The sequence below is a fragment of the Pleuronectes platessa genome, chromosome 16 (assembly GCF_947347685.1).
Source record: "Pleuronectes platessa chromosome 16, fPlePla1.1, whole genome shotgun sequence".
NCBI classification, from domain to species: Eukaryota; Metazoa; Chordata; class Actinopteri; order Pleuronectiformes; family Pleuronectidae; genus Pleuronectes; species Pleuronectes platessa.
Window position 1 is genome coordinate 21,531,139 of NC_070641.1, and position 11,736 is coordinate 21,542,874.

The 11,736-nt window shown below is 45.6% G+C and overlaps 1 protein-coding gene across 1 annotated transcript in view; it reads left to right on the plus strand.

The window, feature by feature from the left end:
• The window catches only part of tnrc18 (trinucleotide repeat containing 18), a 44,592-nt gene extending 34,571 nt beyond the window's left edge, over positions 1-10,021 (plus strand). The window contains exons 24-30 of the mRNA XM_053442643.1: positions 97-205; positions 531-647; positions 1,264-1,416; positions 2,815-4,589; positions 4,681-4,917; positions 5,147-5,221; positions 5,533-10,021. Of these exons, the coding sequence (XP_053298618.1) occupies positions 97-205; positions 531-647; positions 1,264-1,416; positions 2,815-4,589; positions 4,681-4,917; positions 5,147-5,221; positions 5,533-5,739 (2,673 nt within the window). The 3' untranslated portion in view covers positions 5,740-10,021. The remainder of the gene's footprint in view (positions 1-96; positions 206-530; positions 648-1,263; positions 1,417-2,814; positions 4,590-4,680; positions 4,918-5,146; positions 5,222-5,532) is intronic.
• Positions 10,022-11,736: the final 1,715 nt, after the last annotated feature.

Sequence of the window (11,736 nt, forward strand, 5' to 3'; positions counted from 1 at the left end):
TGTTTCTGCTCAAACACTTCGAGCAGTTACAAAAATGTTGTGTGTTCGATGCCGTGTTGTGTTGACATTCACGAGCTCTTCATTCCTTGCGTGCAGATCATCGATGTGAAGCCTCCGTCCGTGCGCTACCTCCCAGAGGGCACTCGCATCGCTGCGTACTGGAGCCAGCAATACCGCTGCCTGTACCCGGGGACCGTCGTCAACGGTACAACAACAACATCACACAAAACAAACACACCCCTCGACTTTCCTGATGTGATTCCTAATCCACTTACATGGACAATTTGATTGTAGCTGGCAGCACAGACAAAAGGAATAAGATCTTATCCGTGTGTGATGCAGCAGAGGCTCTTATTTTGAAGAGTCACATGCGAATGGAAACTGCTCTTGATGAACACTTTGAGTTGAGTGAGCTCTGCTGCAGCGAGAGGGAGGAACTGGGTGTGAAGAATCTAAACACATTCGCCCTCGTGTGTGTCGACATCACACGTTCACTTCTTGACTGCTCATTTTCTTTCCACCCGAAACAGGAAGTTCAGACATTGACGAGAACGACGATCTGATCACGGTGGAGTTCGACGATGGCGACAGCGGCCGCATCCCGCTCTCACACATCAGGCTGCTGCCGCCCAACTACAAGATCCACTGTGAGGACACGCCCCCTCACACGTTCTGTAGATTTCATTTTACCATCACTGCTGGGTTTTAAATCATGTGCACTGTGAGCTTATGGGTCTGTCTGTGTGTATTGATAGTTTTAGCACCAAGTGTTTTCCCAGTAGTAGAGTGCTACTAACATGCATCTATTCTTGTGCATTAGCTTAGTATGTGTGTTTGCGTGAGTGTGTGTGTGTGTGAGTGTCTAAACTGCTTCCTAAGTGGATGTGTAGATGTTATCCAGAACTAGAACTTTGTTCAGGCTTCACCAGTGTCCATTTCAACACACTGAGGCAAACAGCGTTTCCAAAAGTAGAGAAACGACTTGAAGCTCTTTACTCACGACAGTAAAAATATGTATTGAGTTCAAAACACCTCGCTGTGTTACTGCACGTTACAAGTTGATAAAGTTTCCAGAAGACGTTGAATCTTTAAGAGGAAACGAGCTGTGCACCATCAAACAGACGTAATGGTGTCAGCCAGTAACCTCTCGCCTTCCGTTGTTTTTTCCTTGTTAACAAACTGGAAATTCCTGAGTCTCTAAACATGCACGTCAGATTCTGGAGTTAAACTATAAAAGCTGCCGGCTCTGTTCCCCCGGTCCAGGTGCTGAGCCGTCCCCGGCGCTGCTCGTGTCCAGCTGCTCCCGGAGGAGAGTCCGCAAATGCAGCAAAGAGGGAAAAGACGCCGGATCAAAGCCAGAGGACACGGCTCCGAAGATCAAAGGGAAACCTGGACGCAAACCCAAACCCAAACCAGGTGAGTCGAGAACTGGAGACAGATTTAGATATGGATGACGTGGGCAGCTGACCAGGGAGGCAGCCTGCTAGTTTCTATTACTCATTAGTAAATCATGTCAATGAAATGTCACCATGTGGGTCAATTAATGTTGTTAGAGTGGGCCCACTAGTCTAGTTTGAGTAGTGATGGGAATCTAGGCTCTTTAAAGGCAGATTAAAAATACATGCGTGGTAGAAACCAGTAATGATTTATATAGACAACATACAAACATTAATCTTTAATACAGGTTATATACTAGTATAAAGACAAAACTGGGAATACATATATATATATATTTATTTATTTATATTTAATAGAACACTGACCGTGAGATGTTTTGTACAAAAACAGATGAGGATTCTTAGCTCTTAGTCTAGTTTGATGATCTTGGAATTGTGAATTGTTGCCTCTAGAATAACGTAAATAAGTAAATCTTAATTTTTGCATCTCACTTTAAAAGCCAATGTACAGATTTAGAAAAAGAAACAGATATAGTTCACAGCCGCCATTTAAAAAAAGACTGGGTGCACTTAGAGAGTTGGTAGAGGAAGCAAGTTTCACAGAAATGACTGAAGTGTCATCTCCCTTAAAATGATTGTGTAGAGAAACGTTAATGTTTCCCGCAGGAGGTAAAAATAATGGAGGTGGTGCTTAAAGTAAAACTAATCCACCCTGCGTTAAGTGCTGCCATCACTTCTGCCTTTTATTTGCCTTTTTCTCTTCTCTGAGTGATTCCATGGGACCAGTAAAGGACGTCTGCAGCCACGTCTGTCATAAAAAGATAGATTTCATCGTGCTTCTCTCCCAAGTGCTTTACTTATCCATTTAGGGCAGTTTGAGATTTACTTCATCTGTCTTTTATTGTTATTACATGTGGTTTGTTGCCGTCCTTTCTGCCACGTATTTATCGTGGGGACCATTAACGAGCAAAAACACTTGTCACGTTTGTCTTTTTGATGAGACTTTTTTTTAAACGGCAGGAGCAACAAAAATAGCTCAAAGCTCAGAAACGTCTTTCATCAAACATGTCATATTTGACTATGGCTGTCATCTCCTGCATCAGTTTAATACATTTGCTCAAAACAGCGTCTTTGTGGTTCCGTGGAGCTCAGAGTGTGTTAGCTCCGGCTGTAACACACGGCATGTTGCATGTCTGATTTGCTGACTCTGGTTTTGTTTCCACTGGGTAAGCAGTTCTTAAATGTAGTGTTTTCATTGCAGAATTGTTTCCTTGCTGATATTGTGTTCAGCGTGTGAGGCAGCAGACCACAGAAATCACGAGGCCGCACAATGCAGACGTCAGCACATCCAGTGTAGTTTGGCCAAAAAATAGATTTGTTTGAACTTTTCCTTGTGTTTTTCTTTTTTTCCCCTCAGAAACCTCCATGACCCCGGACGGCCGAGAGAAGACTGATCCTCCTCCTCCCCCCTCCTCCTCCCAGCCTGCAGAGAGACCCCAGGCTCCAGCTAAACCTGCCCAGGACAGGACCTCCTCCGTTCAGAAGGCAGGTCAGGAGAAGCCACGCCCTGCGTCCCGGCCGACAATGGGGACGCAGGCAAAACCAGTCCGCAAAAGCTCCACCACGTCCCCCACCAGTAGCCCTACCCTCCCCAGCCCGGTGTCCAGGAAGAGCAGCTCCACGCCTGCTTCCAAACCAGCTCGGGCTCTTCCTCCCTCCCTCTACCCGTCCACTTACGGGAAAGTGCTGACTGTGGATCTGTACAGCGAGCCCAACCTCAGCTCGTACAACAACCAGCGCAGAGATAGAGAAAATACCAGCAGTGTCAGTCCCACTACCAACAGACCCATTTCCAGACCCATGGCCACGTCTACTGGGACCAAGACCAGTTCCTCATCCACGGCCAGACCCACCTCTGCCTCCACAGCCAAAACCAAACCCTCCTCGGACCATCACGGCAGCTCCAGACCCAGCCTCCACTCGGGACTCCTTCCCAGCCCCATCTCCAGGCTATCAACATCCAAACCTGGCTCTTCTCTGGCTCCTAGACCTTCATCATCCTCATTGTCTTCTTCATCCGCCCCCAGACCCAAACTAAAGATGCCGTCCGACCAGCTGTCCTCCAGCTCCAGCTCCAGACCCGTCTCCAGGCCCAAGCCCAGCGCAGGGCCAAGTGAGGGTGGAGTCTCGGCAGTGAGGCGAAAGTCCCTGTCTGCAGAACCCCTCGTGAAGCTGGACCACGAAGGTGTCACCTCGCCCAAGACCAAGAAGACCAAGGCTCTGATGTTGCTCGAGGGTCGAGGCGTCAGACGAGATCACACCCCCATCCCCACGGCCTCAGCCAATCAAAAAGTGCTAAAAGCAAAGGTGAGAGCTCCAGATAGAGAGACGGTTCTACCAGAGAAGGACTCCAGCTACAAAGCACCGATGCTAGTGAAGGAGAAGACAGACAGTCGGGGAGGTGGTGGAAGAGGACAGGAGATGGACGCCAGAGAGGAGAAAGTTCAAAAAGAGGAAAGAAAGGAGGTGGAGAAAAGAAAGGAGAGAAAGATGAAAGAGGAGTCTCACAGTAGCAGCAGCTCAGAGTCAGAAGAAGAAGGTGACAAAAGGAAGATGAAGAAAAAGAAGAAATGCACCTCAAGCTGCTCTTCCTCCTCTTCCTCCTGCTCCGGTTCCTCCTCATCTTCTTCATCATCTTCGTCCTCATCGTCCTCTTCCTCCACTGATGACACGTCCTGCAGCTCCGATGAAGAGAGGACGGCTTCATCTCCACCAGGCCCCGTCTCCACCCCTCCGGCACAGGACAAGGCAAAAGAGGAGACTAAAGAAGACGAAGAAGAAGAGGAAGAGGAAGAGGAGGTGAAGGAGGAGGCAGAGATGAAAACGGAGGATGAGGAGGAACTCTCCCCTCCCTCAGATTCTCCCTCACCGTCAACCTCTCCGACTCCTCCATCGAAACCCGGTAAACCAGCCACCGGGAAGGGCTCCGGCCAAAGGGGTCGACCTCCCAAACCGAAGCCCAGCGGAGGAGAGGGGAAAGTGGGGAGACCAAAGCGGAGAGAGGGGGTCCACCTCCCCACCACCAAGGAGCTGGCAAAACGTCAGAGGCTTCCCAGTGTGGAGAACAGGCCCAAGATCTCTGCTTTTCTTCCAGCCAGACAACTCTGGAAGTGGTTCGGGAAACCAACTCAGGTGAGGAGAGGCATCGCTGATTGTAATTTTAAAGTAACACCCTCAGATTTTTCCCCTCTGTGACGGTTTGTCCTCTCTCGACCTCCTGCAGAGACGCGGTATGAAGGGCAAGGCCAAGAAGCTCTTCTACAAGGCCATCGTCCGCGGCAGAGAGATGATCCGCATCGGTGACTGCGCCGTGTTCCTGTCGGCGGGCCGGCCCAACCTGCCCTTCATCGGCCGCATCCAGAGCATGTGGGAGTCGTGGGGCAGCAACATGGTGGTCAGGGTGAACTGGTTCTATCATCCAGAGGAGACGAATCCTGGGAAGAAACTCATCGACAAGAAGGTGGAGATTTAATTTCACGTGTTTTCACTCTGCAAACAAACCGAACCATGGATCAGTTTGACCTCTTAACACCTCTTAAAGTCGAACTAAACTAAAAATACTTTATTATCAGAGTGAATTATGACACTTTGCAAGTCTGGTTCAGAAATGAAACACTTTGACTGAATATGTTTGTGTGTTTCTTTAGTTTGAAGCTTTTTCCTGATTGTAAATCTTGTTTCTTCTCCAGAACTGGGATCAGATGTGTGGTCAGTCTTTACCGGCAGCGATGCACTCTTCTATCCAGAGGAAAGACTTCATGGAGGTGAGAGGAAAAATAGTTACTGCACCAACTTCTCAGCTTTTGAAACCCATCAAATCATGGAATAGATGAATGGTTCTTAAAATGGAATCTGCCATTGACCAGGAAAATCTCCTGCTGCGTTCCTCATGTGTGAAAGACAAACTCTGACCAAGTAAATCCTAAGTTGATTAGATTGACTTGTAAAAGGAAATGTGAAGCTTTATACTTTACTTTAACCTGATCAGATCATTTCATTCCTACATTCAGCCAGTTATGTCCCCGTAAACCCAGTAAATTGTCCAGTTGAGTAAAAGCATGTGTCTCCTCCGCAGCGCGCCCTGTACCAGTCGTCCCACAGCGATGAGAACGACGTGCAGACGGTCAGTCACAAGTGCCTGGTGGTGAGCGTGGACGAGTACGAGCAGATGACCCACACGCGCCGCTACGCCGACAGCGAGGACCTCTACTACCTGGCCGGCACCTACGAACCCACCACTGGCATGATCTTCAACACTGACGGAGTCCCGGTCATCTGCTGAGATAAAGAAAAACTAATTGTGACCCGACCTCCAGATCTTGGACATCGCAAAAACCCGACCCACGGTCTAATCACTGATCTCGAGATTGAGGTTTTGGCTGCAGTGACTCGCCGAGCGCCACCACTCCAACCTGACTGTCACGAACAGCCACCTCCACCACCACAGACACGGGAGACACTACAGACAGTATTATAAAAAAGGAACAAGTCTCCTGAAACATTTGCACACACAGACTCCATCGTCACAAACTGTTTTCACTCGTTGTCGTGTTCGAGGGAAAGTTTCAGAACATGCTTCAGTCACCTTCTACGTGTAAATATACTCTGCATCAAACACACTTACGCCCCCACATGCACAGACACATGTAAATACTCACCTCATGAAACACACACACACACACACACACACAGTTATATAGAGGAGAATATGTGTGTTTTATTTTCATGTAACAGATTTATGTCAGAGTACTTTTTGCTATAAGAGGTAAACCGTGGAGAAGCTTTAATGAACTGTGAATGATGATACAGGAGAGAGGTGTCAGTCCGTCAGTCCCCCCGTCTGTCTCCCTCCGTCCCGGCAGGACAGACACACACAGACGGGGGGGTGGACGGACACACACACACACACACACACACATGCCGGTGGTGTGACGTTGTGATTCTGATGTTGCTGTGGTGATGTTACAGTCATATAAATGTATCTACAAGAACAGCAGGAGCGACGGACAGATGCAAAAAAAAGGAGAGACGCACAGAAAGAAAGAGACAGACAGAGAGAGAGAGGTAGAGTTGCAATCCAAAAGAGAGCATTTATTAAAAACACTTCAAATCGACCCTCCTTTAATACCCCCCCCCCGTGACAATCCTCAAACCCGAGCAGGGATCTGTCCTCACGGGACTAGAACCTCTGACTCCCTCAGAGACTCAGGCTGAAGAGAGAGGAAGGAACCTTGTGCTGTGAAAAGAGCACTTCTCATTTTAATCTTTTGAGTTCCTTACGTTTTTAAAGGTAAAATCCACCCGGGAATAATATAAACACTATTTTTACATTTCGTTGTCCCGCCTCTTTTGCACCGAGGTTGAACAGCAACAAAAGGGAAAAGTGGATCTTTTAGAGGAGGCGCCAGTTTTCTGCTTCGGGGGCGTGGGAACAAAAAATATTTAAGAGGTAAAAAAAAATGGGGTAAACTTCAACACTTGCAAAGTAACTCCACGAATGTACAGAACAAGACGAGCTGCTGCATTAACAGTGTTCGAGTCCCCGAGGTGGATTTTTCCTTTTCTTTAAGGGTCGTAAACACTCGCAGTCTTTTCCCAAGATGCATCAAGGTCGTGGCTGTGACGCTCAGTGTAAAGCTGCCAGCACTGATTTGATCAACACAATTACATTTCTTTACCGCTCATCCTCTCGCAGTCCGGCCTCACGCGCTCAGAGCGGCTGTGTTTGTGTTTGCGACCTCTAACTGTCCCGTGTTGGATGTGTTTTATTATTTCTTTTGCTTCTGCTGTTTTATGGACGTCCATCCGACAACTCTTACGATCACATTTCACCCTCCAAGCTCCTGTTTGACATGAGTGCACTTTGAATTAGCTCTGCTGCAGAGGAGTGTTGTATTCTTCTTCCTAGTAGTATTTGCAAAAACCGCACATCTCCCCTTGTTCACACACACACACACACACGTCCGCATCCCTTCCCACTCCTTGTTCTTTTTCGGCTCTCTCAGCTGCTTATGAATTTTTTCTACGTGCCTAGTTTAACCGTTTTTTAGGGTGAGACTGTTGAATGTTGTGCTCAGGGCTGTGAGCGTTTGGGTGGCCTTCACTCCCCCGGGGCCTTGTGATGACGAGTCACCAAATCTCTCGTAGGAAATAGGACTGGTATTTTCTCCAGTCTGCTGACGTAGGGAAACACAGTTGTTCCGAATGATTTCGAGTTGAAACCCACCCTCCGTTCCTGAGCTCTTAACCCACTTGGCTACACTATTGTGTATAGAGTGTATCAGATATATGAGTATACAGTAAATGCTGTATGTACGGTTTTTATCTGTAAGTATCATGTTGATTTTTCTTGTGTGTTTCTTACCACGTTGCCGTCTCTCTGCGTCACTGCAGAGACTGAAGATTGTCTTGTTGATATTCAATAGGTTTAATATTTTCTACTCTCTTGAGATCTTTTGTTTTTTTTTGTCTGGATTTGTCTGATTTTATTTTAAGGATCTATCATAGTTTTATTCTCGCTGACACGTCTGGAGGACGACCCAAGATGTTGATGTCGTTAATGGGAAATTTTTCCAAGATAAAATGAAAAAAACGTTTCTGTAGAATCCTGCCACGATGGCGACCCAGTGAAAATAATGTTGGTGTTGATCCGCTGACTCTCAGAGCTGAAAGTGGTTCAGCAGGTACAGAGTTGCTTTATGTTTTTCTGATATTACACGATGCCAGAAAATCACATCCGCTAAAGCCCCGGCTGCTCCTCCAGCTGCTGCTCGTGTTTGGCAAACAGGAGTCGGCTGTTTGAAACTCACCGTTCTGAAGACAGTGGATCTCCGGCTGGTTCCTCAGCTGCAGGGGGGTGGGGGGGGATCCGGTAGACACGTCCGACCTGTGTTTGCAGAGTGAACAAGTTAAAGTGCCCAGTTATGAATGTTTGTTTACCCCTTGAGCTGCTAAAGCACTTTTTTTTGTCTGTGTGAGAGAGACACACACACACACACACATCACACTCTTATCCCCTTATATTGTCACTCACACACACAGGGTGAATTTGGGTGATCTGGTACAGTGGGGGATGTGAGACACCGGACGTCCATTGTGTTAGTTCCTGATCTAACACAATGTAGTCAACCCCAGTTTTACTGCAGATTTGACACCGACAAATCTGCAGTAATTTTAAAGTTAAAATAAGAGTTTTCCTATTTTTATCAGATTGTGTTTGTCGTCCGTAAAAGCAAATAATAATAATAGTGAATTTTATTTCACGTCACCTTCAAGTTGCCCATGGACACTTTAAAATACATAAAAAATAAACATGAGTAAATTAATTAAAGTGTTGAAAAAGTGCTTTGTCCCATTTTATCAAATGAACATAAACAATTTAATCAACTATACATTTTTAAATGTGGGATAATTATTTAATTTCTCTGCTTGTTCTTTATGACTCCTTACATGTTTATATGAATTAGTGATATTCATGTGAATAATTTCCTTGTTCTTATTCTTTCTTCTTCAGTCTTTCATGATGCTTTTTAAAATGTGTTGATACAGAACTTTGGCCTGCATTAAGATTCAGGCTTTTTAAACTTCTCATATTATAAAGTGATACTTCCCAGATCAGCAAATTCAGTTGAATATCGGAAATAGGTTGCAGAAGTAAAAAATGTGCAAAAGATCACCCAAATTCTCCCAACACGTCTTTATAACCCTTAAAGTGAGTTATTGCCTTCCGATGTCTATAAACCCACGATCTCCATCCAAAGTCCAGCCTTAGGCCTTCAAACAGGGTCCAACACACACACACAGACACACACACATATTCCCCACATAGCCTTCAGTTGGTGTCATATGTTTTATGGGCCTCACGTCATATTTGTTCTGTCTATCACCGTTTATATGTTTTACTTTTGCTCTTGATTTATTTTTCTCATCTCCTATTTGGTTTTAAAATTGTGTTTCGCTTCCCCCTCTCTGAACAATCGTCCAGGCCGCTCCAGCAAATTCTGCTGACAGGCACCGGGAGCTAGCTGCTAGAGAGAGAGAGAGAGAGAGAGAGAGAGATAGAGAAGAGTGAGAGAGAGAAAGAGAGAGAGAGGTGGACTGGAGGCTGGTTCTTCGTCTGCTGTTCCTTCAGTATCGTTATCGTCCTGTTACAGTAACAAATAAATAAAGATTATTTTGAAAATAAATAGAAAAATCATCTAAGTTTTGTAAATGATCCTTCAGCGTTGAGGGGAGAAAAAGCAGAATATACTTTGTACTTGTGGAATCTTGTAAAAATGCAAAAAGAAAAACATTTTAGGGATGAATCTGAAACCAGATCTATCCTGTTGCTCTATACTGTACGTGTAAGTATTTGTCTTTTTTTTTTCTTTTCTTTTTTTTTTTTTACAGACAGCAACCACGTTTATCAGTGTTTCTTTTAAATTGTTTTAGTAACTCAGTATTTTATAGTTAATCAATAAACAGATGGAACTGTACTGTGGCTGTGTCTCTGAGTCTCTGGCAGGAAAACAATGCTTTTTAATGATGTTTGTGTTCCTATTAAACTGCACTTTTCATTTTCATCCCCCTCTTTGACTCGCCTTGTTCCCCCTCTGTGATGAATCTGCACCAAGAACTTTCAACTTCTAACTTTAACTTTGTCTGACAACTTGAGATATTTTATAGGAACAGTTTGGTAATTGGTGCACTAGCGCCACCTTCTGAACTGGAGTGTGTTTGAAAAACATGGCTGACAGGTCGTATACATTTTGCAGTGAGCTGGAAATTTATTGTGGTTTTTAGTCGAAACCAAAATTAATAGAAAACGGAACATTTGAACAGCTAGCTCATATGACCAATTTTGGTCCATGTAACTTATTAACAAAGAGGAGATGGAGTTTGAGCTATACTGCAGTCAGCCACTAGGGGCATGATCTAGATGCTTTGGCTTCACTTTTTGGGAGCTGTCTAATATGAAGCTACAACCAGCTGCCGGTTAGCTTAGCTTAGCATAAAGTCAGGAAACAAAGGGAAGCAGTTAGCGTGGCTCTGACAAAGCTAATGAATGAACATGATATATTACTTGAGCTTGAACCACGGTGGGTTTTAATGTGCGACACTGTAAAAAGTGCTGATCCACGGAACATAACATTTAGTAAAAGGGCAAATTTTCATTTTTAAACTTGAGTTTTTGTACGAATGAAACAGAAAAGACGTAACATGTTGGTCGGGGGGGAGGGGGGTCATCGGTTTTGGACAGAGTTAGGCTAACTGTTTCCACCTGTTTCCTGTCTTTATGCTAAGCTAGGCTCACTGAACTTTTATGTTTTTGTGCCTGTTTCAGTTTGCGAGGTCTGTCCCTTTAATCAACAGTGGACTCACTCGGGCCTCCATTTTGGCAGCCCAGTAATGAAGCTGCTGGTTGTAATAAAATGGAGGAAAGTTCAGCTTCCTCTGCAGAGCTGACCGCGGGAGACACATTTTCCACCACTGACCGTTCATGACTCTGCACTCTGAGAGCTGCCAAGGGAGTGTGTCTGTCTGTGTGTGTGTGTGTGGCTAAGTGTGTGTGTGTTTTCTAGATTCCTGTGTGTCCACGTGTAATTAAATCTTTGCTGACGTGAACTGAGCGTGTTCCTGTTTCATGGTGAGAGCAGCAGTCTGAGGTTCGGCCGCCTCGTTTCCCCCAAAGGACCAAAATCAGCACAACATCAGAACCTGCAGGGAGCTTCCTCCGACACACACACACACACACACACACACACACACACACACTCTCCATCCTGCCTCAGCAGCTCACACACCCTCCAGTGGGTGTGTGAGCATGCACTGCTCTGATTGGCTGACACCGCACGAACACAGGTTTTCTATAGGCTGAGCTTTCATTACAGTTTGAGCAGAGGTGTGTGTGTGTGTTTGATGTGTATATGTAGCCTATCTGTGTGTGTGTGTGTGTGTGTGTGTTTGTTGTGTATAGGTAGCCTATCTATGTGTGTGTGTGTGTGCGTACCCTCTTTACTGTTGAATCCCCCCCACCTTCGTGTGTGTTTACATTTATCTCGATGAGGAGCATTCTGAGCAGGGACCCGACCGAATGAGGAGATTTAAACAACCTGCACTTTATCAAAGGGCCGTTTTTAGTATGCAGGGTTAGAATCAGGTTTATGTGTGTGTGGGACTGTACAGCTATCTTTGTGAGGACCAGCTTGAGTATACAACCCACGAAGTGAGGACATTTTGGCCGGTCCTCACTTTGTGACCCCCCTTTTATGGACTGTTTTGAGGTTAAGACTTGGTT